Source organism: Acomys minous, assembly GCF_964271855.1.
Source record: "Acomys minous genome assembly, chromosome: 8".
Lineage (NCBI taxonomy): Eukaryota > Metazoa > Chordata > Mammalia > Rodentia > Muridae > Acomys > Acomys minous.
Window position 1 is genome coordinate 33,564,185 of NC_140489.1, and position 21,947 is coordinate 33,586,131.

Genomic DNA, 21,947 nt, shown 5'->3' on the forward strand with positions numbered 1-21,947 from the left:
TTTCCAAAGCTGGCTTTAAAATCACCATTCTTCTGTCTCAGCACCCTGAGTAGCTAAAATTGCAAGCATGAGCCACCAGGCTGACTTCCACCGTTTTAAAGTTTTAAAGAGGCACTTCACCACCCTCGGGTTCTGAATCCCTCTTGGTCTTCTTGGGGGTGGGGGAGTGGTGGTGGTGGCTGCAGTACCATGGGAGCCCCAGGACTGCCCCCCACCTGGCAGCTGTGTGTCCTGTACCCCAGAGCAGATGGTGGAGCCTGGCTTCATCCACTGCCCTGTGAACACTGAGCCTGACTTGACCCAGTGCTTTTTCTGCTTTAAGAAGTTGGAAGGCTGGGAACTGTACAAGGGAACAATAAAAGCACTAGCCTGGCTATGACTTCCTTACTACCACGGAGCAGTGTGAGGAACTAACCCTCGGGGAATGTTTGAAACTGGACAAAGAAAGGTAGGAACCAAAGTGCCACACCTTGCACCTGGACCTGAGTGAGATGCCCCCATCTAAGTGTGTCCCAGCTTTCCAAGCCCAGGGCCTTTTAGTAGTGTCTTACAGAAGGAGACAATGGTATTTTGAAACTGGATATCAAATATTATTGTTTTTGCTTGAAACAAAGTTTAAGATTTAGCCAGGGTAGCCCCCAACTGCGAGCCTCCTAGTCTTAGCCTTCGTTCTTTCTTTCATCTGCACCTGGGAGCAGAACGGACGCATCGCACAGACACTCTGTTTATTTCTTGAGAACCTTCAACTGGGTTTCAAGCTTTTATCTTATAGTTTTTCAAGTCTTCCTTAAAAAACAAAAAACCAGAGAGGACATCTCTTCTCACTGTACTGTGAAAATCCAAAGGTCAGAGCACTGTCTAGAGCTCAGATTGCAAGCAGAAGCCAGAGACAGAAGGATGCTACTCTGTGGCCTCTCACAGCCTCACCCGAGCCCAGACAGCAGACAAAAACACAGGCTGGGCCCTCTGAAACCATGACCTGAGATAGACCAGACCCATCCTTGTTGGGCAAATAGCCTCCTCCGACATATGTTCTTGCCAGTGTGACATTGTGGCAATGCCGCCGTGTCATCGACATTATGACGGTGTCTCAGCAAAGTCCACAATGGAGCATGAAGTCCGGGAGCAGAGAACTTGATGGCATCTGTACAACCCTTACATTTCAGCAGTCTCATCAGTGGGCCTCTCTGTCTGTGTTCAGCCTTCATTCAGGAGAGCTCTGTCCACTTCAGCTTGGCTTATTTCCAGATTATCATTTAGTCTAAGACTCCACGTGCTAAAGATGGTACCCACGAGTGTGTGGTTGCAGCAGTACTTGTAACAGTCCAAGGTCACAAACCATGTTTATTGTGACATGTTAGGCAGCCAGACTATAGGTTCAGAACGAAATAGTACAACTACAAAATAAAGCCAGATACCTGTGGCTCATACCTGTAATCCCAGGAGAGGCAAGAGAATTAAAATAAGTTCAAGGTCAGCCTGGGCTCCATAGTGAGCACCAGGACAGCCAGGACTACTTAGACAGACCTTGTCTTTAAAATAATAAAAATAGGGCTGGAGAGATGGCTCAGAGGTTAAGATCACTGGCTCTGAGTTTAGTTCTCAGCAACCAGATGGTGGGCTCATCTATAATGAGATCTGGTGCCCTCTTCTGGCCTGTAGGCATACACCCTGGAAGAATACTGTATCCATAACAAGTAAATAAATTTAAAAAATAATAATAATAAATGAAAAAATAAAAAAAGGAATTTTAATTTATTTTGCCCTGAAAGATTATTAACTCAAAAGGATTGACTTAGAAATGTGTCTCTTGTGTCAGCAATGTCATATTCATAGCATACTTCATAAATAATTTAACAAAACACTAAGTCCTAAGTGAAGGCTACTAATTTTAAAAGCATAAGTAAAAAGAGGACAGTGACACATTAACATCACAACCTGAGTCACCTAGACAGTGTTGGGCCTACAAGTCTTCCCCTTGTCAGGGCGAATTAAGTTTCCAAGCAGATGCCTGAAGACCAGTGTTTCCATAGGCTTGAAGTTGAGCTATTGGAAATACAAGATTTGAAGAGAGCACTTGTAAACAAAAACAAAACACGGTGTCATTACCTCATCAGCCAGGCAGGACTCAGGGCAGAGCTGACCTGGGGGAGGGATGCTAGCAGAGAGGACGAGAGGGGCATGAAAAAGGCCTGGGAGGTAGCTTCATTCCATCGCCAATTCTACCTGCCTGGAAAATGTCAGCGCTACTTTTCCAGGTGCTCTGTGGTTATCGCTTTCTGGGCAGGATGTCAGTGCTCCGGGGGTGGGGGGTGGGGGTGAGAGGTGGGGGGCGAGGGAAGGTGGTCATAGGAAGCTCTTTAGACCTTCATGAGCTTGTTACAGCAAATGAGTAAGAAATCCAGTTGAGGTGCCAATCAACAAATATGAAACAATCTCTCAAAAGCTCAGTTTACAAAGAAGGAAATTTAACAAGTGGAAGAAACCAGCTGACCCCACAGCTTCTGTGAATGGACAGAGTTCTGAAGATTCGGTTGCCTGGTGACCACTCTACGCAGTTCAACAACTTCGGAACCTAAGGAGCCAAGGAAGGTCCATGACGCAGAGCCTGGCTTCTCTTTAAGACTGTACTGTAGGACGGATGATATGCCACTTGGAAGGTAATTTCAAACAACTGCAGCTTTCGCAGGACCAGAAGCCTTTATCAGCATCACCTGTACGAAGAGGGCAGGCTGGCAGGCTGGGGTCACTGAGGAGACTGGAGCTGTGTGAAAGGCTCAGCATCCACACAGACGATCTACCAGACCCGAGATCTTTGTTAAGCCTCTTCTTGCTGTGGCTGGGGTTTGAAATCTGGAAGATGAACGCATTAGAGCAGGCTGTTTAGTGGCATTAGTGAAAGAGACAGCTCTCACTTCCAAGCAATAAAAGAGGTAGTTTATTCTGGAGTCAAATATTAATAACCATAACCTGAGAATTTAGGTTTCTCCAAATACCAAGTTTCAATGAGGTAGCAGTTTCATGAAGGTTTTGTAGGGGGAAAAAAAAAAAGAGAGAGAGAATAAATCAAGACACTTTTCAAGTACATTTGGTGGGAACATAAGATGGAGGTTACTGCAGATCAGGGACACCTCTAGGATAGGTCTCAGATGCTATCTCACGGCAGACACGCTTAGCTTTTAGGTTGGGGAAAGCTAGTAGGCTGCTAAATCAATCATTTCACAAGGTTTCACCCAGTAGTCACAGGATGTGAGATCAGACATAAAGGTGGGAAAGGAACGGCTGCTCAGAGAGCTAAAGATAGCCCTAGGTAAATTGTTGTTGTTTTGTTTTTCAAGACAAGGTTTTTTTGTGTAGCCCTGTCTGGTCTGGAACTCATAAAGATCTACCTACCTGTATCCCAAGCGCTGGGACTAAGGGTGTGCGCCACCGCCACCACCTGCTACCTCCAGGTCACTGTAATTAGGTTTTGGACCTGCAACATCCCAAACTCTCGACCATCATGCTAATCAGTTATTCAGCCATGCAGAAGGCTCAGTGAATCATGGAAGGACAGGGTTTCTGTTTTATAGCCCTGGCTGTTCTGGACTCACTCTGTAGTCCAGGGTGGGTGACCTGAGGACTGGGATGAAGGGTGTGCACCACCATACCTGGCCTTTCCAGGAACTTTAGTTCCTAACATTTTCTGATGTGTTTACTGCAGATAACTGTATAGCTATGTGAATCGTGATGAGAAATGAAAATCAGAGTCGGAGAAGGGAGAAGGGAAGGAAATTTTGCAGAGAAGGTAGAGGGGCAATTTGGAACAAGCCAGGCAGAGTCTGGGGTTCCTAGAGCCTGCTCTCCCCACGAACCAGGCTTCATTTATAATGGAAGCAGGGTGGAACACAGGAAACAGGACACAAGAACAGAGGGGCCTCATCCAAGGGTCTAGTTGAAGCCTTTCACTGAACAAGAAACAAGAATTCCAACACAATTAACTGCTTAAGGCCTTTCTTCCTTCCCACCTGTAAACCTACAATTTTTTCCAAATCTCACCAGAAACCCCTCTTTCCAGGGAAAGGACGTGCATTAAACCCTCTGTGCCACCCCATGTTATAGCAGAAAGTGGCCTGGTCAGAGTGGATGGTTTGAATGAGGGTAACATTCAACGTACAGCATAGGCCCATATGCTTGAATACTTTGTCCCCATTGGTGGAGCTGTTTGGGAAGGACTAGGAGGTGTGGCTTTGTGGGAGGAGGTGTGTCACTGGAAGTGGACTTTGAAGGTTTGAAAAACTCACACCACCCCTAGCGGGTCTTTTTACTTCCAGTGTGTACTTTTTGTGAGCTTTCACCTGCTGTTCAGCCAAAATGCCTGCTGTGTGCTGCCATGATGGCCTACCATGATCGACTCTTACCCCTCAGAAACCATAAGCCCAATAGTTTCCTTTTATATTTGCCACCGTCATGTTTTATCACAGCGATAGAAAAGGAACCAATACAGAAGCTAAGACCAATTACCCTTCAGAATAAGCTTTATTCAGAGAGTGACTTGGCCAGAGGGGTAGAGATGGTACAGCCTTGAAATGAGACAGTAGACAGGAGACACATAACAGAGAGCACAGTGGAGACTTGGTAAGAGAGCTCTTTCTCTTCAAAACCTGGAGAGGCGCTACTTTAGGAGAGAGCCTCTTTGCAGTAGAATGGCCTTCAGAGATAGCAACTAAGTATAAACTTGAAGAAGTCCTGGAAGAAGAGAGAAAGGCCCTTCAGTTCCCCAGGAACAAAGGAAAGTCTTTACTTTTATAGGTTTTCACGGGTCGTGGGAAATCCTGTACCACATAATTTAGTCTAGGCTAGGCTACATGCCAAGAAGCAAGTACTAGGTAGGACCTTCTTAAAGCTGTGAGGCGGAAGGGCTGTGAGGCCACAGCACAGCATGGCTCTTTATCAGTTCTCTGTCCAATAAAGGGAAGAAAGAACGAGTGAAGACAGACAGACAGACAGACAGACACACACACACACACACAGAGAGAGAGAAAGAGAGAGCGGGGGTAGGGGATGGGGTGAGGATTGAGCCTTCAGGCTGGAGCATTTAAAAAGACCCTATCATGGGCTGGAGAGATGGCTCAGTGGTTAAGAGCACTGTCTGTTCTTCCAGAAGTCCTGAGTTAAGCAACCACATGGTGGCTCACAACCATCTATCATCAGATCTGGTGCCCTCTTCTGGCCTGCAGGTATATATGCAGGCAGAGCACTGTATACACAATAAATAAATAAACCTTAAAAAAAAAAAAGACCCTCTCACGAATCACCTTTCTTCCCAGTCAGCCATCATATCAGATATTACCTGTTCTTTGAGAATAGATTAAAATGGATAACGATATAGTATTCTTTGTGATTACATTGCTACAAAATTCCTTCTTACACAGGTAAAATGCATGTCTGGGGATATCCTCAATTACTCTACGTGGGTGAGAGGGAAACCTGTCCTCATGCTGCTTTTAAAGTGTTTAGGAGGCTGGTGAGACAGCTCAGTGGGTAAAACACTTGCCTCCAAGGTTGACAAGGTTGACTCCTACACTTCCCAACTTAGCTTCCACAAGTGTACACTGGCATATCCATCCCCCCCCCAAAGATAAATTATATAACTAATAAAAATAAAATACTCAGGGCCAAAATGCTTCCTGACATAGAAGCAAGATCCACACTAATGTGTAAGAACATGAAATATTTCACTAGACCAGCACACCCACATTAGAAGAGCACCAATGTTAATCTCAGCTGATGGCTAGTTTTCACCCAGTCAGAGCAGGCAGCCCTTCAGGGAAAAAATGCATCCTTGTGGCCCAGCCTTTACCCTTGCCCTAATTTGTCTAGTCCAGTTATTTAACTATCAAATGCCCTTGTGAAACAAGCTAATGTTCTCATGGAAATAAAAATCCTGGAGGGATATAAAAACAATCCTATGTAACTTGATTTGAGAGAAGTTAGTGACTCTGACCTGTAAGCAAACATTCTAGATAAAATGACCCTGACAGAAGGAAACATCACAAGGTCAAGTCTCATTCCCAGAGGACGGTGTGAGAAGACAGATCTGGGGGAGAGAGCAGAGGGAACAGTCCTCTGGCCCGCTGGCCTGCTGGAGCAGTTCAGGAAGGAACAGGAGTTGGTGGGAGGAAAAAAGAAGTGCTTGCCCCTGAAAGTCTCAGGGCCGTGTTGAATGACGGTAGTGGTGCTCAAGGCCAGGGTGGCGCCCAAGGCCAGGGTGGCACATGGATTAAGTACTGCCTGGTAAGTCAAGTCTGACAAAGAAGCCTGGTCAAGACAATGTGTGGGGACAAGCAGGTATTGAGCTGGCCACAAAAGGTCATAATAGATCAAGTTATGTCAAGTCTGGATGAAAGGCCATTTTATGTAGCGGGCACAAGAGGAAGCTATACTGTGAGAGGGAGAGACGGGTGCTCAGAGAACTGCTAGGGGATCCAGCCAGCTTTAGCAGGACAAAGTCACCGCCCAGCACTTTCTATAAAGTCAGGTCTGCCATGGAACTCCCGAGCTCACCCTGCTACCCGACGTGTGCCTCCCAGTCGGTAGGACAACACACCAGGCATGTACTGCTTTACCCAGCTCCTTAAAAGCAGTTTAATTAGAAAAATGAAAAAAGGATTTAAATAGAAATGTGGGGTGGTGTTGAGAAGCCACGATCTCTCTCGTAAGGCCTTAGCTTTGAAGACACATGAGAGAGTCTGAAGCAAGGGTCTGACAGAAATATTCAGAATGTTGCATTATTTCTTCTTTTTGCTCTCTAAACTTCCAGGGTCTCCTCGCTCCACTATGGGCTTCCTGTTCCTCCTTGCCTAGAGTACCCACTGGCCCTCTCTCCAGTGCCTGCAGCTCTTGTCTGCGGTGGGCAGGAGGATCTGAGGGGAGACACGAGCAAGCACAGAAAGAGAAGAAGTTCCTTCTTTTGGTGCCCTGAGCCACAACCCCCTCGGCTGGGATGGGGCATGGTCTTCCTCCACTCAAAACCCACGGACAAGGTGAGGTGCACCACAGTCTCCAGCGTGCCACCTGTCTGCCATTTCAGCCCACGGCACTGTGAGCAACTCAAGAACCAGTATTTGAAAATGGCGGCCGCCAACCTTTCCTTCTCTCAGGACGTCAAGTGGCAGCGGGGATTACCCTGTATGCCTTTCAGGCAGTACAGTTTTGAGCACATCTACAACACGGATGACATCATGCCACCTGGGCAGACCAAGATGTCCCACACTGAGAAACCTGTACACACCGGGACTCTGCACACCTCAGCCCTCTTTACAGGAGACACCATGCACTCTACAAAGACACAAGGCTCTGCCGGTTCGAAAAGGAGGCAGAAGAAACCAAAGCCTCAAGGCTTGGCCCAGAAAGCCCCTCCCCCTCGCGCCCGCAACTCCCGGTTGAAGACAAAAATACCAGACCTGTCACCCTCTCCAGATGAGAGTCTGGAAGAAAGGGAAACCTGGCTCCCACCCAGGGAGAAGGAGGCCCGAGACTGGGAAAGCATCGTGCTGGAGAAGCTGAACAAGCGCACGGCGCGGTGGATTCAGAACAAGCGGCCACCCAGGCCTGGGCAATCGCCCAACAAATGGCAGAGCTTCCTGCACCAGCAGTACGACTGGAGCCACATTCGGGATGAGCTCACTTCAGACAGCGACCTGGACCTCCTCAGAAAGCTGGAAGCAGAAGAGACAGCAGAGTTCGAGGGTGAAACGATCGTCCTGCCACCCAAGGAAATAAAGAAGCCGGAGCTGCTGCTTCCGGTTTACTACAGGTAGGCTGGCCTCAGATGGGCCCAGCAAGGTCCACAGCTTCATTTCAAGGACTCCCTACCCATAGGGTCCGTATTTCCTGGTGCTGACGATCAAACCCACACCCTGCACTTGCTGCGCAAGCACACTACCCCTGGCTTCACCCCAGCCCACATCTTCACTTCAAAATACCTTCCCCCCCCACACACACCTCAGCCTCTTGTTACCCACGAGCACCTGCTCTCTGAGATCTCCCCAAGTTAGGTTTCTAAGCCTCTACTTGCTGACACTCTGGGTTGGGCACGGCTCTGCCATAAGTGCCCTGAAATGTGTGGGATGTCAGCAGCACCATTAGTCTTCACCTGCTATAAAGCAGGAACACCTCTCAGATGTGGTAACCAAGGATGTCTCAGACACTGCCAGACATCTCTGAAGGACAGAAGCACACCCAGTTCAGAGTCACCGTCTTAAAGGACTCTGTTCTTAGCGTCCAGTAACTGAGCTGATTTCAGGCAGATGATCCAGCTCAGTAGGGCTCCTAAAAATGTAGCCAGGTTGACAGTGAGGAGGGCAGAGGCTTGTGACACTGAGTTTGGTCTGCCTTGTTTTGTAAGACTTACTGGTCCCAAACACAACCAGACTCAGGGGGAAGAACCAAGCAAGCTAAGAGCAGAAGATGACCTCAGACGCCTCAGACTGCTTTCCTTCATTCCCAGCTAGAGTGAAGACGGGAGATGTTATACTCGCCCTAGCACCAAAGGGAGCTAAAGATAAGCGGATATGTAGTTATTTATTGGACAAATATAACTTTATTTTTTGGTTGCTGCTGTTATTTCAGATAGTCTGTGGAGTGGTGGAATATAAATATGACAGGATTGATGTGTCCACCTAATGAAGAGACAGCAAATGCTCACATAGTTCAGTGGGGTAACATAGTCTGCAGTTTCCCCTCCCCAAATTCATACAGCTTTCTCAGGGAACCAGTGTTAAGAATGAGCTGCTGCCGGGCAGTAGTGGTGCACCCCTGTAATCCCAGCACTCAGGAGACAGAGGTAGGCAGATCCCTGTGAGTTCAAGGCCAGCTTGGTCTACAGAGCAAGTTCCAAGGCAGCCAAGGCTGTTACACAGAGAAACCCTGTCTTGAAGGGAAAAAAACGCAACATGCTGCAGACTGGGCATGGTGGCACGTGCCTGTAATTCTCTTGGGAGGCAGAGAAGCAGTAAGAAAACAATTTTGTAGCCATACTAGGCTAAATGTTCAAAATTTTTTTTTCTAGACAGGGTTTCTCTATATAGCCTTGACTGTCCTAGACTCACTTTGTAGGCCAGGCTCTGCCTCCCCGAGTGCTGGAATTAAAGGCATGCGCTACCATGCCCAGCTTATATATTAAATTCTAAGCTAGCCTGAGCTACATGGCAAGACCCTTTCTCAATTTTCTCATACACATAGAAAAGGAAAAAGAAAATGCAAAGAGTTGATCAGAAAGCACAGTTGCTCATTCACGGTGTCTGCCCATGGCTGCAAGAGACATGGCTCCCTCAGTGGAGGGGAGCAGGGAAGTCGAAGACAGGCTCTTCCAGAGGCTCCAAATTCAAATGGTACCAGAGAGAAGATGCTGGTCATTGGGCACAGTTATTCAGATGTTTCTATGTGGGAACAGTGCTTAAGTGGGCTACAGTGAGCCAGGAACCTAATGTAAAGGGGGCATCTTCTACCCTTCCTCCTTTCTCCCTTTCTCACACTGCCAAGGTTACCTGGTTACTCCCCACAAGTGCAGACAGTAGAAACCCTGCCTGGCAGCAACATGACGGCTGAGGATATCAAAGAGAGAAGCAGCCTCGAGCATCCAATTCAGGACCCCTTCCGGCAGGTGAACCCCAAAGCTGGAGAGTTCGCTTACTCTACAGACAACACCTTTGAGCAGGAGATTTACTTTGGTAATGGTGCTGGGCTCTCGGGTGGGAATACGGGACGAGGAGGTGAGGACATCTTGGGATAAGACTAGTTATACAGAGATGAGAGCCTCTGGGTGCATCTCCCAGCGCTCGCACAGGGCTTGTGGCGGGGTTATCTAGCGGAGAGCAAGCGTTTCCTTTCTCTGTCTCTCCATCTTACCAAGGGTAGAGGGGAGGCTGGGTTTGTAACATGAGCTGACCTTAGGAGGATCCTGTTCTTCTCTGTCTACATTTTTCCTTGCAGGGTCTCCTCCCACCCCCACTGACCTACCATGCTGAAAAACAAAACACCCACAGGCTTCTGAGTCAGGCAGATTTGTTTAAACACTGGCTTCATTCCTTCTTAGCAACCTTCAGCTATTACATATCACCCCCCGCCCCCCAGCCTATGATACTTGTAAAACCATGCTAACAAGAATGCACTTTCAGTGCAGTAGATGAGAAAGCATCTGTAGAGCTGCTTAGCACACAGAGGGTCATCATGACGTCCCATTATCTTCCCCCACACACCTCGATACGCTTTTTTTTTTTTTGAAAGATTTACTTATTTATTATGTATACAGTGCTCTGCCTGCATGTGTGCCTGCCCACCAGAAGAGGGCACCAGATCTCATCATAGATGCTTGTGAGCCACCATGTGGTTTCTGGGAATTGAACTCTGGACCTCTGGAAGAGCAGACAGTGTGCTTAACCTCTGAGCCGCCTCTCCAGCCCCTCAATAAGCTTTCAATGCCAGCCTTGCAGAACATGATCTAGGATTGCATGTGCCAAGCCCGCCCTTCCTTCCTTCCTTCTTTCCTTCCTTCCTTCCTTCCTTCCTTCCTTTTCATTTGTAGACAAGGTTTCTCTGTTGCCATGGTTGGCCTAGAACTTATTCTGTAAACCAGGCTGCCCTGGAACTCAGAGATCTACTTGCCTCTGCCTCCCTGAGCGCTAGGATTAAAGGTGTGCACCACCACTGCCTGGCTCCAGGCTGTTTCTTCTTTACTACTTCCATGTTGCTTTTAAACTGCTGTTGGCCAGGTCTCCTTAGAGAGCTTAACAAAACTATTCTAAGAGATTTGTAACTGGTGGGGTTAACGAAGTGACCATTCTTTAGTGTCTAGCACTACTTAGAATTTAGTTTCTGCTTTACCACTGGCAAACAGTCTTTGGCTATCATGGGCCTTCCTGAGTTTTCCCTACAAGGCTACCAGCTGTGACATTTCTAGATTAGAGAAAGGGCGGACTGGACATTCATTGCCTCTATCTTCACAGACGGAGTGAAGATCGTTCATGAGATCGGTGGGAACAGAAACCAAATTCTCCTGGAAAACCTCAATCGGTATGACAAGCACCTAACTAAGATCTTCCCTGAAACCCCTGAAAAGTGGAGTTCCCAGCCTGTTCCTGAAACACGTAAGGAGCGTTACTCAAACATTGACGACGAGGGGATTACGGAAGGGAACTGAGGCTAGACTTGTTTTTTGTTTTATTTTGAGACAGGGTTTCTCAATGTGTCGCTCTGGCTGTCCTGGACTCACTTTGTAGACCAGGTAGGCCGCAAACTCAGAGATCCAATGGCCTCTGCCTCCCGAGTGCTGGGATTAACGGCCTGTGCCACCATGCCCGGCTTGAGGCCGTATCTTTAAAGTCACGGGCACCACCAGCAATGAGGGCACTCATTCCTAACAACTAAAAAGATTGTAAAATACTGTCAAATGGTGGTACTTGCTACCAGCTGCAATCTGATGTTATTTATGTGTAAATACATATGGGTAATTACCAGTAAGATGGGTGTACTCAGTGCTTCCACAGGAAACTCATCAGACTTTCCACTCTCCTGTGCCTGCGCTGGCTCTACCCATCCCACCCACACTCAGCTCCTCCTGGCCTCAGGCTCTAGGGCCCTTGATTTTTTTTTTCCTTTTCTTTTCCATATGTCTCTGTGTGGTGGCGTGTGTTCATGCACATGTGTGGAGGCCTGAAGCTAATGCTAGGAGTCTTCCTCGCTTTCTCTCCCTCTTATCCATTGAGCTGCGGCCTCTCAATTGAACCCAGATGTCTTTCGAAGAGTTGTCTTTCAAGTGGTTAAATTTTAGGCAGGCAGCCACACCTGCCCAGCTTTTATCTGGGACTGGGGGTTCAGAATTCTGGTTCTCATAGATAGATAGATAGATAGATAGATAGACAGACAGACAGACAGACAGACAGATGGATAGATAGATAGATGGATAGATAGATAGAGAGATAGATAGCACTTTACCCACTAAGACATTTCCCTGACTCCTCCTTCTCCTTTTCTTCCTCCTCCTCCTCTTCTTTCTTCTTGTATATCATTCTTGCCAGGCATGGTGGCGCACGCCTATAATCCCAGCACTTGGGAGGCAGAGGCAGATAGATCTCTGTGAGTTTGAGGCCAGCCTGGTCTACAAAGCAAGTCCAGGACAGCCAAGGCTACACAGAGAAACTCTATTTTGAAAAAAAAAAAAAAAAAGTATATCATTCTTTATTCCATAAGACAAAGGTGATCAAGTAATGAGCTTCTAAAACAAAATGTACCCACCGTCTAAGAAACTGGTCTCTAAATGCTCTGATTCTTTGTACTATCACTATTCAAATAGGCTGAGGTGGAACATATAGCTGGGTGTCTTCCTCACTGTTCTATTGTTGCAAAGAGACACCACGACCATGGCAACTCTTATGAAAGAAAGCATTCCATTGGAGGCCTGCTTACAGTTTCTGAGGCTTAATCTATTACCATTATGGCAGAGAACAAGGCAACAAGCATGGTGGGGACACAGTAGTTAAGAGCTACATCCTGGGCCATACATTGAAGGGTGGGGGAGGGATGGATGGATGGATGGATGGATGGATGGATGGATGGATGGACAGATGAACAGAGAAACTGCGCCTAGTTTGGGCTTTTTAAACCTCAAAGACTTCCTTCAACATGGTCACACCTACTTTTAACAAGGACCTACTTCCTAATCCCTCTAATCCTTTCAAACAGTGCCACCCCCCTGGTGACTAAGCATGCAAAAATATGAGCCTGTGGGGGGCATTCTTATTCAAACCACCACACTGGGTATAGCATTTACCAGCATGTACAAGTCCCCATGTTTCATAGTCAGGCAGTTAGGTAATACCAGACTCTTCACTGCACAGCTTGTAAGCTCAAGAAAGGAGCCCAGCGTTGGACTGCATTGCCCACCGAGGTCAAGGGCCTGCTGCTGCAGGTGGGTGAGGAGGACAAGTCTGCCAAGACTAGAAGACGGAAGAAGCAAGTCCAACCCCTGAAGGAGTACGTGACTTGGGAGCTTGCGGTCCTGAGGAAGATGCTGCAGGAGTGGAAGACTGCCTGGGCACTCAGTAAGTGATGGGAGGCCCTGAGACAGTGGACATTTCTGAGGATGTGTTTCCCAGTCTGGAGAGTTCAGCCCTCTCTTGTAAAATGTAAAAGGCTGGTTGCTCTATTAAGGGGTCTGGATAAGAGCCTTCCATTCAGCAGGTGTTAAGTGAACACTGTCTACATCTACACTGGATTCATTCTCCATCTATGGGAACTCACGATGTTTTTGTAGGAAGCAGTCTGTTGTGTGCTAGCATTGTCTCAGTGGGATTTTCCTAAAAGGCAGAGAGAGCCCTGGACATCCAGGAACAGGGCTTTTTATACTTTTTTTTCTTGTCTGTCTCCCATATAGGGTGGCTTGCCTTCAGAATGGATGGGTACTTTAGATTCCTGGGCAGTGAGACTGAATAAAACTGAGGTGGAAAGGAGGGGAAGGAGGAGGGGCTTATGGGAGAGACGGGGCGGAGCTGCACCATGACTGACAGCCCACATGGCCGCTTCCTGTTTTTTCTTTTCTTTGGCTCTTGGAAGCCCCTACCACAACCACATTGAGAAAACTTCACAGGCCAAAGTTCCCCACCCCGACCCCCCACTACCCCCCACAGGGTTTCTCTGTGTAGCCTTGCCTGTCCTGGACTTGCTTTGTAAACAAGGTTGGCCTTGAAAACACACTGATCTGCCTGCCTCTGCCTTCCGAGTGCTGGGATTATAGGGGTGCACCACCCCAGGCTAAAAGCTCTGTCTTTCTGAATTAGGATGGATAAATGATTCATGTCAGATGACACTGGCCCGGCATTAGCTGTGCAGCTATCAAAAGAAACTGCAGCCGGGCATGGTGGCACATGCCTTTAATCCCAGCACTTGGAAGGCAGAGGCAGGCAGATCTCTGTGAGTTCAAGGCCAGCCTGGTCTACAAAGTGAATCTAGGACAGCCAAGGCCACACAGAGAAACCGCCTCGAGAAAACATAAAAAAACAAAACAAAACAAAACAAAAACAAAAACAAAAACAAAAAACCAAAAAACTGCAGTTGGCCATACAACAAACTCAGTTGTGCAATAAGGCTATCATAGATCTGCTTTCCTTCAGAGAACTTTAAGTGGAAGGCTGAATTCCTCAACCAACAGAGAGCCTCAACCCTCACCCTGCTTGTTTTCTTTTTGTGATGGGAGACTTACTATGTAGCCTAGACTGGTCTTGAACTCATGAGTTCATGATCTTCCTATTTTAGACTGACACTCCGTAACTGTGTGCCACCATAACCAAACACTGTATTTTATTCCCTATTTATTTTCCATGAAAAGTTACTTAAGCAGCCAGGCGTGGTGGCGCATACCTTTAATCCCAGCACTTGGGAGGCAGAGGCTGGCGGATCTCTGTGAGTTCAAGGCCAACCTGGTTTACAAAGCAAGTCCAGGACAGCCAAGGCTACACAGAGAAACCCTGACTAAGGGAGGAAAAAGAGAAAGAGAAAGAAAGAAAGAAAGAAAGAAAGAAAGAAAGAAAGAGAGAGAGAGAGAGAGAAAAGAAAAGCTATTTAAGCAAAAAGTAATAGTATGTAAGATGAGATTAGGAGCAACTACCTGAGAAGTGTGTGAGTCATCAGAGAAATACCTTGCCAAAGAAAGCCTGTCTCTGAATTCTTTATTCTGAGCTAAAGAGTTCTTGCATTGTCCTAGGGAAAGGGACCATCTTGTCTGCCCGTTTACTATCCAACATCTAACCCTGACCAGGATGGTCTTTTTTCATTTTTCTTCCTATGACATAGTTATTGAATGGCACCATGAGACAGTGGAGAACTTACTACGGGGCATAGTCAGCATGTACGATGAGACGAGGATCCAGACCATTGTCACATGTGCTGCTGCTGCTTTAGAACGGCCCAGGACTGCCACCAGCCAGCAGGACACAGGTGAGTCCTGGAACTCAGCTGCTTGGGGACATTTGAACTGAGGGGATGAGGCCTTAGCGGTTACCTGAGCTCATTTTCCAAACGTAGAGACCAAGGCCGAGAGCGTGCCTGCACAGCTTATCTCGAAGGATGACAATGGAGCTCTTGGGTCCTAGTTCAGTGCTCTGGTGTTGAGCTCAGGGCCTCTGGCATGCTGAGCGGGCACCCTACCCCCAAGGGCTTTTTGTAATATACTCATCCCATTTCTTTGCTCAGTGGATTGCAATGAAGTCCACTTCTTCCCACACTGAAATCTCATAAGAGTAAAATACCTAATGGCTGGGCACTGGAGAGATGGCTCAGTGGTTATGGCCAATGGCTGTTCTTACAGAGGACCCAGGTTCTGTTCCCAGCACCCATATGACAGCTTACAACTCCTGTTCTAGGGGGTCTGATGCGCTCTTCTGGCATCAGGCACACATGTGCTACATGTACATACATTCAAACAAAATACTCCTAAGAGATAATATAAGGACTGAGAGAGTAACTCAATGGTGGAATGCTGGCGTGGCACGCACAAAGCCCGAGATTTAAACCTCAAGCAAAGAAAGGAAGGGAAAGGGGTTTAAAATTTACATAAATGAGTTGGATACTTTATATCTTAGAAATGAATTAAGAGTTCTTTCATTTTTTTGCAGATGGTTTATAATCTTTTAGGGAAAATAACTAGGAGTAACAGGTTGAGCCAACTTGCTCATTCTCTGAGCTGGAGGCATCCTAGGCTCACTCTATCCTCAGACCTACAATTGGACAGTAACTGCCTGCCTGCACTTGTGCTAACCCTGCAGCCTGGGGCAAGGGCAGGCTTTACCTCTTCCAATTTGTCAGGCTTTTAAAGGTTCATCCACTTACTTCCCTTTTATTGGCTTCTAGACCTGGGCATTTCCCCAAATGTTGCTATCTGGTGGCACTGGGCGCAAACCTTCACGCATGCTGCTGGCCAAGCCCTCTACCAACAAACCGGCAAGCCTGGCCTCCTTCAGGTTTCCAGGTTTGCGGCTCCCTCTGCTGGAAAGCTTTGTCCTCGCCTGATCAACATTCCATCTATAGCAGACACTTCACTCAGTACCCTGCTATATGCTTCTACACATACTTTGTTATTTTTTTCTTCTTTCTTTGAGCAATGGATATTATTATTATAGCCTCATGCCCAAAGCTACACAGAGTCTGTATCACTTGATGGGGATATGTTCTGAGAGATGTGTCATTATACAATTTCACCACGGTACCCACATGATGAGAAACATTTTACCTGAATAAAGACAGTTCGTGTTACTAGGAGACACATTTTTATGGGACTGCTGTGGTATATGGCATCTGTCGTTGACTGAAACATCAGAGGGCACATGACTGTACATACAAGAACACCTTTGTCCTTTGAATAGTAATCCCTTTCACAGGTCCTGCACAATTCTATTTGCTCACTTAAAATGCACACATTCCTACCTACATCCCTTGACTCACTATCCCTTATCTGAAATGCTTGGGACAAGAGAAAAACTGAGTTATTTACAGAGTTTAGAATATTTGAATATACATGAATTATCTTAGAGATGAGTCTAAATGTGAAAGTTATTTGCACTTCACATGTCTTTTATATAGGTAGAGCCGAAAGGTAACTTCATACAACTGTGTCTAGCTTTTTATTGAATCTGTCACACGAGGACAGATGTGACTATCCCACCTGTGGTATCTTGTCTATATTTTGGAGCACTTGGAGTATTTCAGATCTTGGGTTTGGAGATCAGGAGTCTTCAACTAACATGTTCTGAACAGATGGCATATAGCCTACAACCTCAATAAAAGTGTGGAAATATAGATAGATAGAGGAATTATAGGTAATATATATCTTGCGTGATAGAGGCAGAAAGATCAGGAGGTAGCTTGGGCTATGAGACCCTTAAAAACAAAATGAAAGAACAAAATCAGAGTCACAGCTCTGCTGTTTCCTGGGAAGATACTTGTGGGCAAAGAAGTAACAACCCTTTCTCCTTCTGCTTAAGAATTTAAACTTCAGCCAAGCACCCATTTCTCCCCTAAGCTTCGGTTTTGTTTTCACTGATAGTGCTGGAGATTTAACCCAGCACCTTGTGCCTTCAAAGCCGGTGCTCTCCAACAGAGTTAAAATGTTTTCCTGTGTTCACAGGCAAAATTTCTTATGACAAAAATTAATCCACAGCTGATAAATCACATCAGAGCTGGAAAGACCTAAATAAATGGAAGATAAAGTTCCTGACCAACACTATGCTTTGGGCCTCCCCGGATGCCTTACTGCATGCACGCCCTCCATGACCCTAGGCTGTACCTATGGAGTTGAAAGCACATCATACTCATGAAACATAAACCTGCAGAGTGAATGTAATGGAATGCTACACAGACCCATGAACTCCAGACAGGACCTAGACTGCTCAGTGGTTAGGGGCACTGGCTGTTCTTCCAGAGGAGCTAGGTTTGATTCCCAACACCCACAAGGCAGAGGACCCAAAGCCCTTTCTTGTCTCTACTGGCACTGCATGCATGTGGTGTATGATATACACACAGACAAAACACCTAAAATAAAAATAAAGGTTAAGAAAAACACTTTCCCAAATTTAAAAAAGAACCTCAGGCAAAAGGAATGCCTGCCGCTGCTGCCCTGACAAGCGAGTGCTTCTCCCACCCTCCTCAAGTACAGTGCTCAGAGCGAGTACCCGTGTTTACAGTTAACGCTAAAAGACCGCCTGTTGGATTCCAGGGATGCCTACTTGGGCACAAACTCAACCAGAGTTGAAATACTGAATTAGACGATGTGCAAACAGCAAAACATTACATAAATACCGTTTCTATTATGGAGTATCCTGGTTTGGATACTATGACTAATGGTGGAGGTTGCTATAACTGGCTGCTTCAGTACCAGAGAAGCAAAGGACGGGTACCCCTTTTTTGACTGCAGGAGCAGAACCAATTGCGGATTTGCCGGAGGTCCTACGGCCTCCTCTAGAGGCTGCCCTGTCTGACAAGAATCCCAACGTGCGGATGGCAGCAGCCATATGCCAGTATGCCATACAGTCACATAACCCCACTGCCCGGGACATCATGCAGACAGCCCTTGTGAAGGGTGAGTAGCTCCCCGCCACTTCTGACCTGGGATCCTGGGGTGCAGGCTGCCTCACTATCAGCTTTCCCAGTCTGTTCCTTTTCACTGTAAGGCTGTGTGAGTCTCAGTTAGGCACAGGGAGACTTTTACAAAGCAAGTGCCATGAACCGGTACCTAGTGTAAGCTTTCACAGATGGAGTCTACAAACCATGACCTAAAATGGGTGAAACGTGACAATTAAACGCCCCATTTCCTCCTCTGTATGGAAACTATAATTAAAAGATGAACCTGAAGGAGGAAGAATGATTACTAGTGGTTAGTGGTGGGGAGCAGCAAAGTGGGTAGACACTGTACCCACGCTTTGAAGCAGCGCCTGAACCCTGTTGATAACACAGCGAACGCACGCTAACCAATGACTTTCAGGCTAGCCTTCCAGTTTAATGGTAGGTAGTATTGAGCCCAGCACATTAAGACATTTTAGTCCTGAGTACCAAAAAATAAATACAACAATGTCCTCCTATATAACATTTTATTGTTGAAAAGATAACAATACTAAATATACTTTGTAAGGTTTTTTTTTAATCATCCCCTGCACATCATGCTTCCTGTTTCTGCACAGTAGCATCTAGGCCTCAGCATGTTGGAATTGGCAAAGCTGCCAGGCAAGAGGCCTTGGCCTGAGTTGAGATGAACTGCTTCTTGCCTTAGCATGGGAAAACTGGCTGACTAGTCTGGCCTTCTGTAAATCAACAAATCCACTGCCTAATTCATCTGGTTTAGGAAGAGATTCCACCTAGCTCCCTGTAGCCCTCACAGTCTCCATAGAAACAAAGAGCTGTGTTTCTTAGCTCAATCACAAGTGTTACCCAAGAAGAGCTTTCATTTTCAGTCAAACCTCACGGCATACACCTTAATTCTGGCACTTGAAAGGTCTCGAGGCAGGGGTGTCAGAATTCAAGGTCACAGCCGGGCCAGTGGCGCACACCTTTAATCCTAGCATGTAGGAGGCAGAGGCAGGCGGATCTGTGAGTTTGAGGCCAGCTTGGTCTACAGAGTGAGTTCCATGACAGGCAGGGCTACACAGAGAAACCTTGTCTTAAAAAAAGAAGTCAAGGTCAGGACTGGGGCTCTAGCTCGGTGTAGGGCTTTGCCTCATACACTCTAAGCCCTGGATTCTATCCCCGGTAATGCCAGAATTTCCTCCCCCTCCAAAAAATAGAAGTTCAAGGTCATTGCTACACAGTGGGTTTAAGGCTAGCCTGGACCAAATGAAATCCTATCTCCAAAAAAAATTTTTTTTTCTGTTTTGTTTTAAAACCTTAATATAGTCTACATGGTTGAACTATGGGAGATTTCCAGACTTAGTAGGATAATGGAAAACGAGCCCAGGCAGACAACAGTCACGGGCAACCACTCAAAGGTGGCACTCTCTGAACAGTGTTTCCACCCACCGGGCAGGTAACAGTGTGGACAGCTGGGCTGCAGCTCAGTGCTTGGCTCTGGAAGGCATTGCCAGCTACCCAGTGATTAAGAGGATCCTCTACCAGCTCTTCAACAAGAAGAATGAGGCCACCGAGGAACAATCTTATATACTGCTCAACCACCTCAGTGGAAAGACGGTATGTGTCCGCTTCAGAGAGGAGGCGGTGAGGTCCTGGGGCACAGCGATGGGTGCACACAAGGCAAGAGTGCAGGGGCTGAGGAGGAGGGCAGGCACAGGCCAAGCACACCAAGTCTGTGTAAAACTGGACACGGAGAGCTGCATAGGGAGGTGTGAGCCATGGCGCGAGACCCGCTTCTCACTGAGGACCTCCCAACTCCATTTACTACTTCAGGTGGCAACACTGACACACAGACTGGGAAACAGACAGACCACTCTGGGGACAGAAAACAGGAAGGGAGGCCCTCATTTTCTACAAAGATTATTGGATCTGTATTGTCTTTTCTGGTTTATAACTCGAGACAGAGTGCTTGGGTAGGAGTGCTCCACCTCTTATAAACCCACCCTGTCCCTTAATAGGAATGGTATCTTGTGACCTTGGGGCATTTACTCTGCTGAGTGCCATGTCAGGATTTAATTTCTTCAAGATTCTAGTGCCTCTAAGAGTGAGTGAGATGGGCTGGAGAGATGGCTCAGGGGTTAAGAGCACTGTCTGCTCTTCCAGAGGTCCTGAGTTCAGTTCCCACACGGTGGCTCACATGAGATCTGATGCCCTATTCTGGTGGGCAGGCGTACATGCAGGCAGAGCACTGTATACATAATAAATATATAAATCTTTAAAAAAAAAAAAGAGAGACTATCCATACAAGTCTTCCTTTTCCTCAGACCCTAATCCACACGTTGCTTGCTGTGGAACTGAACAGCAGGCAATGGAAGGACCGCATCATGGCCTGCCAAGCTTTCTCTCGGATCAACGGAAATATCTGCATAGTAAGTCTACTGCCTCTGCTTCCAGAAAGCCTGGCGAGGCTGGCCTGGAGTCTTCCTACTTCTTGCTTCTATCTAGTATCTAAAGATATGTGGACTATCTTTAAGTATTATGTACTTCTCTGACTTTACGCCAGTGCTTCTTGGTGGGGTGGCAATCCACAAGCTGACAAAGGCACTACCAAATACATACACAAACCAAGAGAAAGAGCTTAGAAACTTTCTAGGAATTGGACGTTTCATTGGCAGTAGACATTATAGAAGTAGCAGTGAATGATTTATTCCCTCCTCACCACACACTGAAAATTGACCCTTGATTAGCTTGAGAAGCGGCCTGAGAAGACCCAACAGTTCAACTAAACAAGTGCATGTTGGTTCTCTGAACATTCAGCACATGTATACAAAAACATGGCCCCTGCTTCAGAAACCAATGGCATTGCAATTGGAGCAACAAGACTAACAATACAAATGACTCGATGTCCACCCATCCCATGGCCATCCCACGGTCTCCTTGGATTGAGCACTACCTGCGTGGACTCAAGAGTAGTGCAAACAAAGCACTTCATATTTTATATTAAAGCAAGCAAAACATGAGGTAACGTTTACAGTTAGCTTAAGCAAATACAGCACAGTGAGGGAGCACACCGGTGTTATTTCTCCTCGTCTGTGGCTCTTTTCAGGCCTTTGCTTTTCCCACAGAGATAATGTGGACATACCAGTGCATTCCCTCATGCCCTTGCTTTCAAGGGCATTCACTTATCGGTTTATGCAATTCTCTCTAGAAGGCCACCTTGTGGGAGGAACACTCCGCACCCTGCCCCGTCCACAGTTCACATCTTCCTTACTCTGGCTCCCACGCATTGAGAGCAGAGTGAAGGTGCACCCCTGAAACTTTCAGGAGCCTAGTGAGTACCGAGCATAAGTGGCTGAACAATTTGGCCACAACTGAAGAAGGCATTCCGAGAGGGGAACCTGGACCTCTCTTTACTGTTCTACTCTAATCACTAGCTGTTGGAGTGGAATGGGTCCTTCCTTCCTCTGTGCTGCTCCATCCCTTTATCACACTGGGTACCGCCAGGGCAGTGCATCACAGCCTATCTCTGCAGAAGCTGGCCCCTCCATTCTTTAACCCTCACACGTTGTTAAAGCAAGCACACAATCTGGCCACGCAGCAGAATAACCTGAAGAGTCTGAGAACAGGATAACTGTTTCCTGCTGCTAAGACCCTAGCTGTGGACAAGGTACAGATGATGAGGAAGGACTTCAGTGTGCCAGAGTTGTTTCATTCATCAGTAAGCAAGCCACTCCTGTCCATCCCCGCTACACTGGTAGGCATTATGCAGGCATCAGTGGATCAGAGACACTATCTCTTCTCTTGGAAACAAAAGCAGCGGTCAAGACACTATAGGGTTTCCTATGCTTACGGGGCAG

The 21,947-nt window shown here is 46.9% G+C and overlaps 1 protein-coding gene across 2 annotated transcripts in view; it reads left to right on the plus strand.

The window, feature by feature from the left end:
* Nucleotides 1–2,563: 2,563 nt before the first annotated feature.
* Nucleotides 2,564–21,947, plus strand: part of HEATR4 (HEAT repeat containing 4) — a 32,920-nt gene continuing 13,536 nt past the window's right edge. For both annotated transcript variants that reach the window (XR_014780987.1, XM_084792068.1), the window contains exons 1-9: nucleotides 2,564–2,660; nucleotides 6,803–7,798; nucleotides 9,526–9,713; nucleotides 10,989–11,129; nucleotides 12,879–13,082; nucleotides 14,830–14,973; nucleotides 17,945–18,109; nucleotides 19,547–19,707; nucleotides 20,415–20,519. Coding sequence is in view for 1 of the 2 variants with exons in the window: in XM_084792068.1 (XP_084648194.1) it covers nucleotides 2,647–2,660; nucleotides 6,803–7,798; nucleotides 9,526–9,713; nucleotides 10,989–11,129; nucleotides 12,879–13,082; nucleotides 14,830–14,973; nucleotides 17,945–18,109; nucleotides 19,547–19,707; nucleotides 20,415–20,519 (2,118 nt within the window). In the remaining variant the exon portion in view is untranslated. The remainder of the gene's footprint in view (nucleotides 2,661–6,802; nucleotides 7,799–9,525; nucleotides 9,714–10,988; nucleotides 11,130–12,878; nucleotides 13,083–14,829; nucleotides 14,974–17,944; nucleotides 18,110–19,546; nucleotides 19,708–20,414; nucleotides 20,520–21,947) is intronic.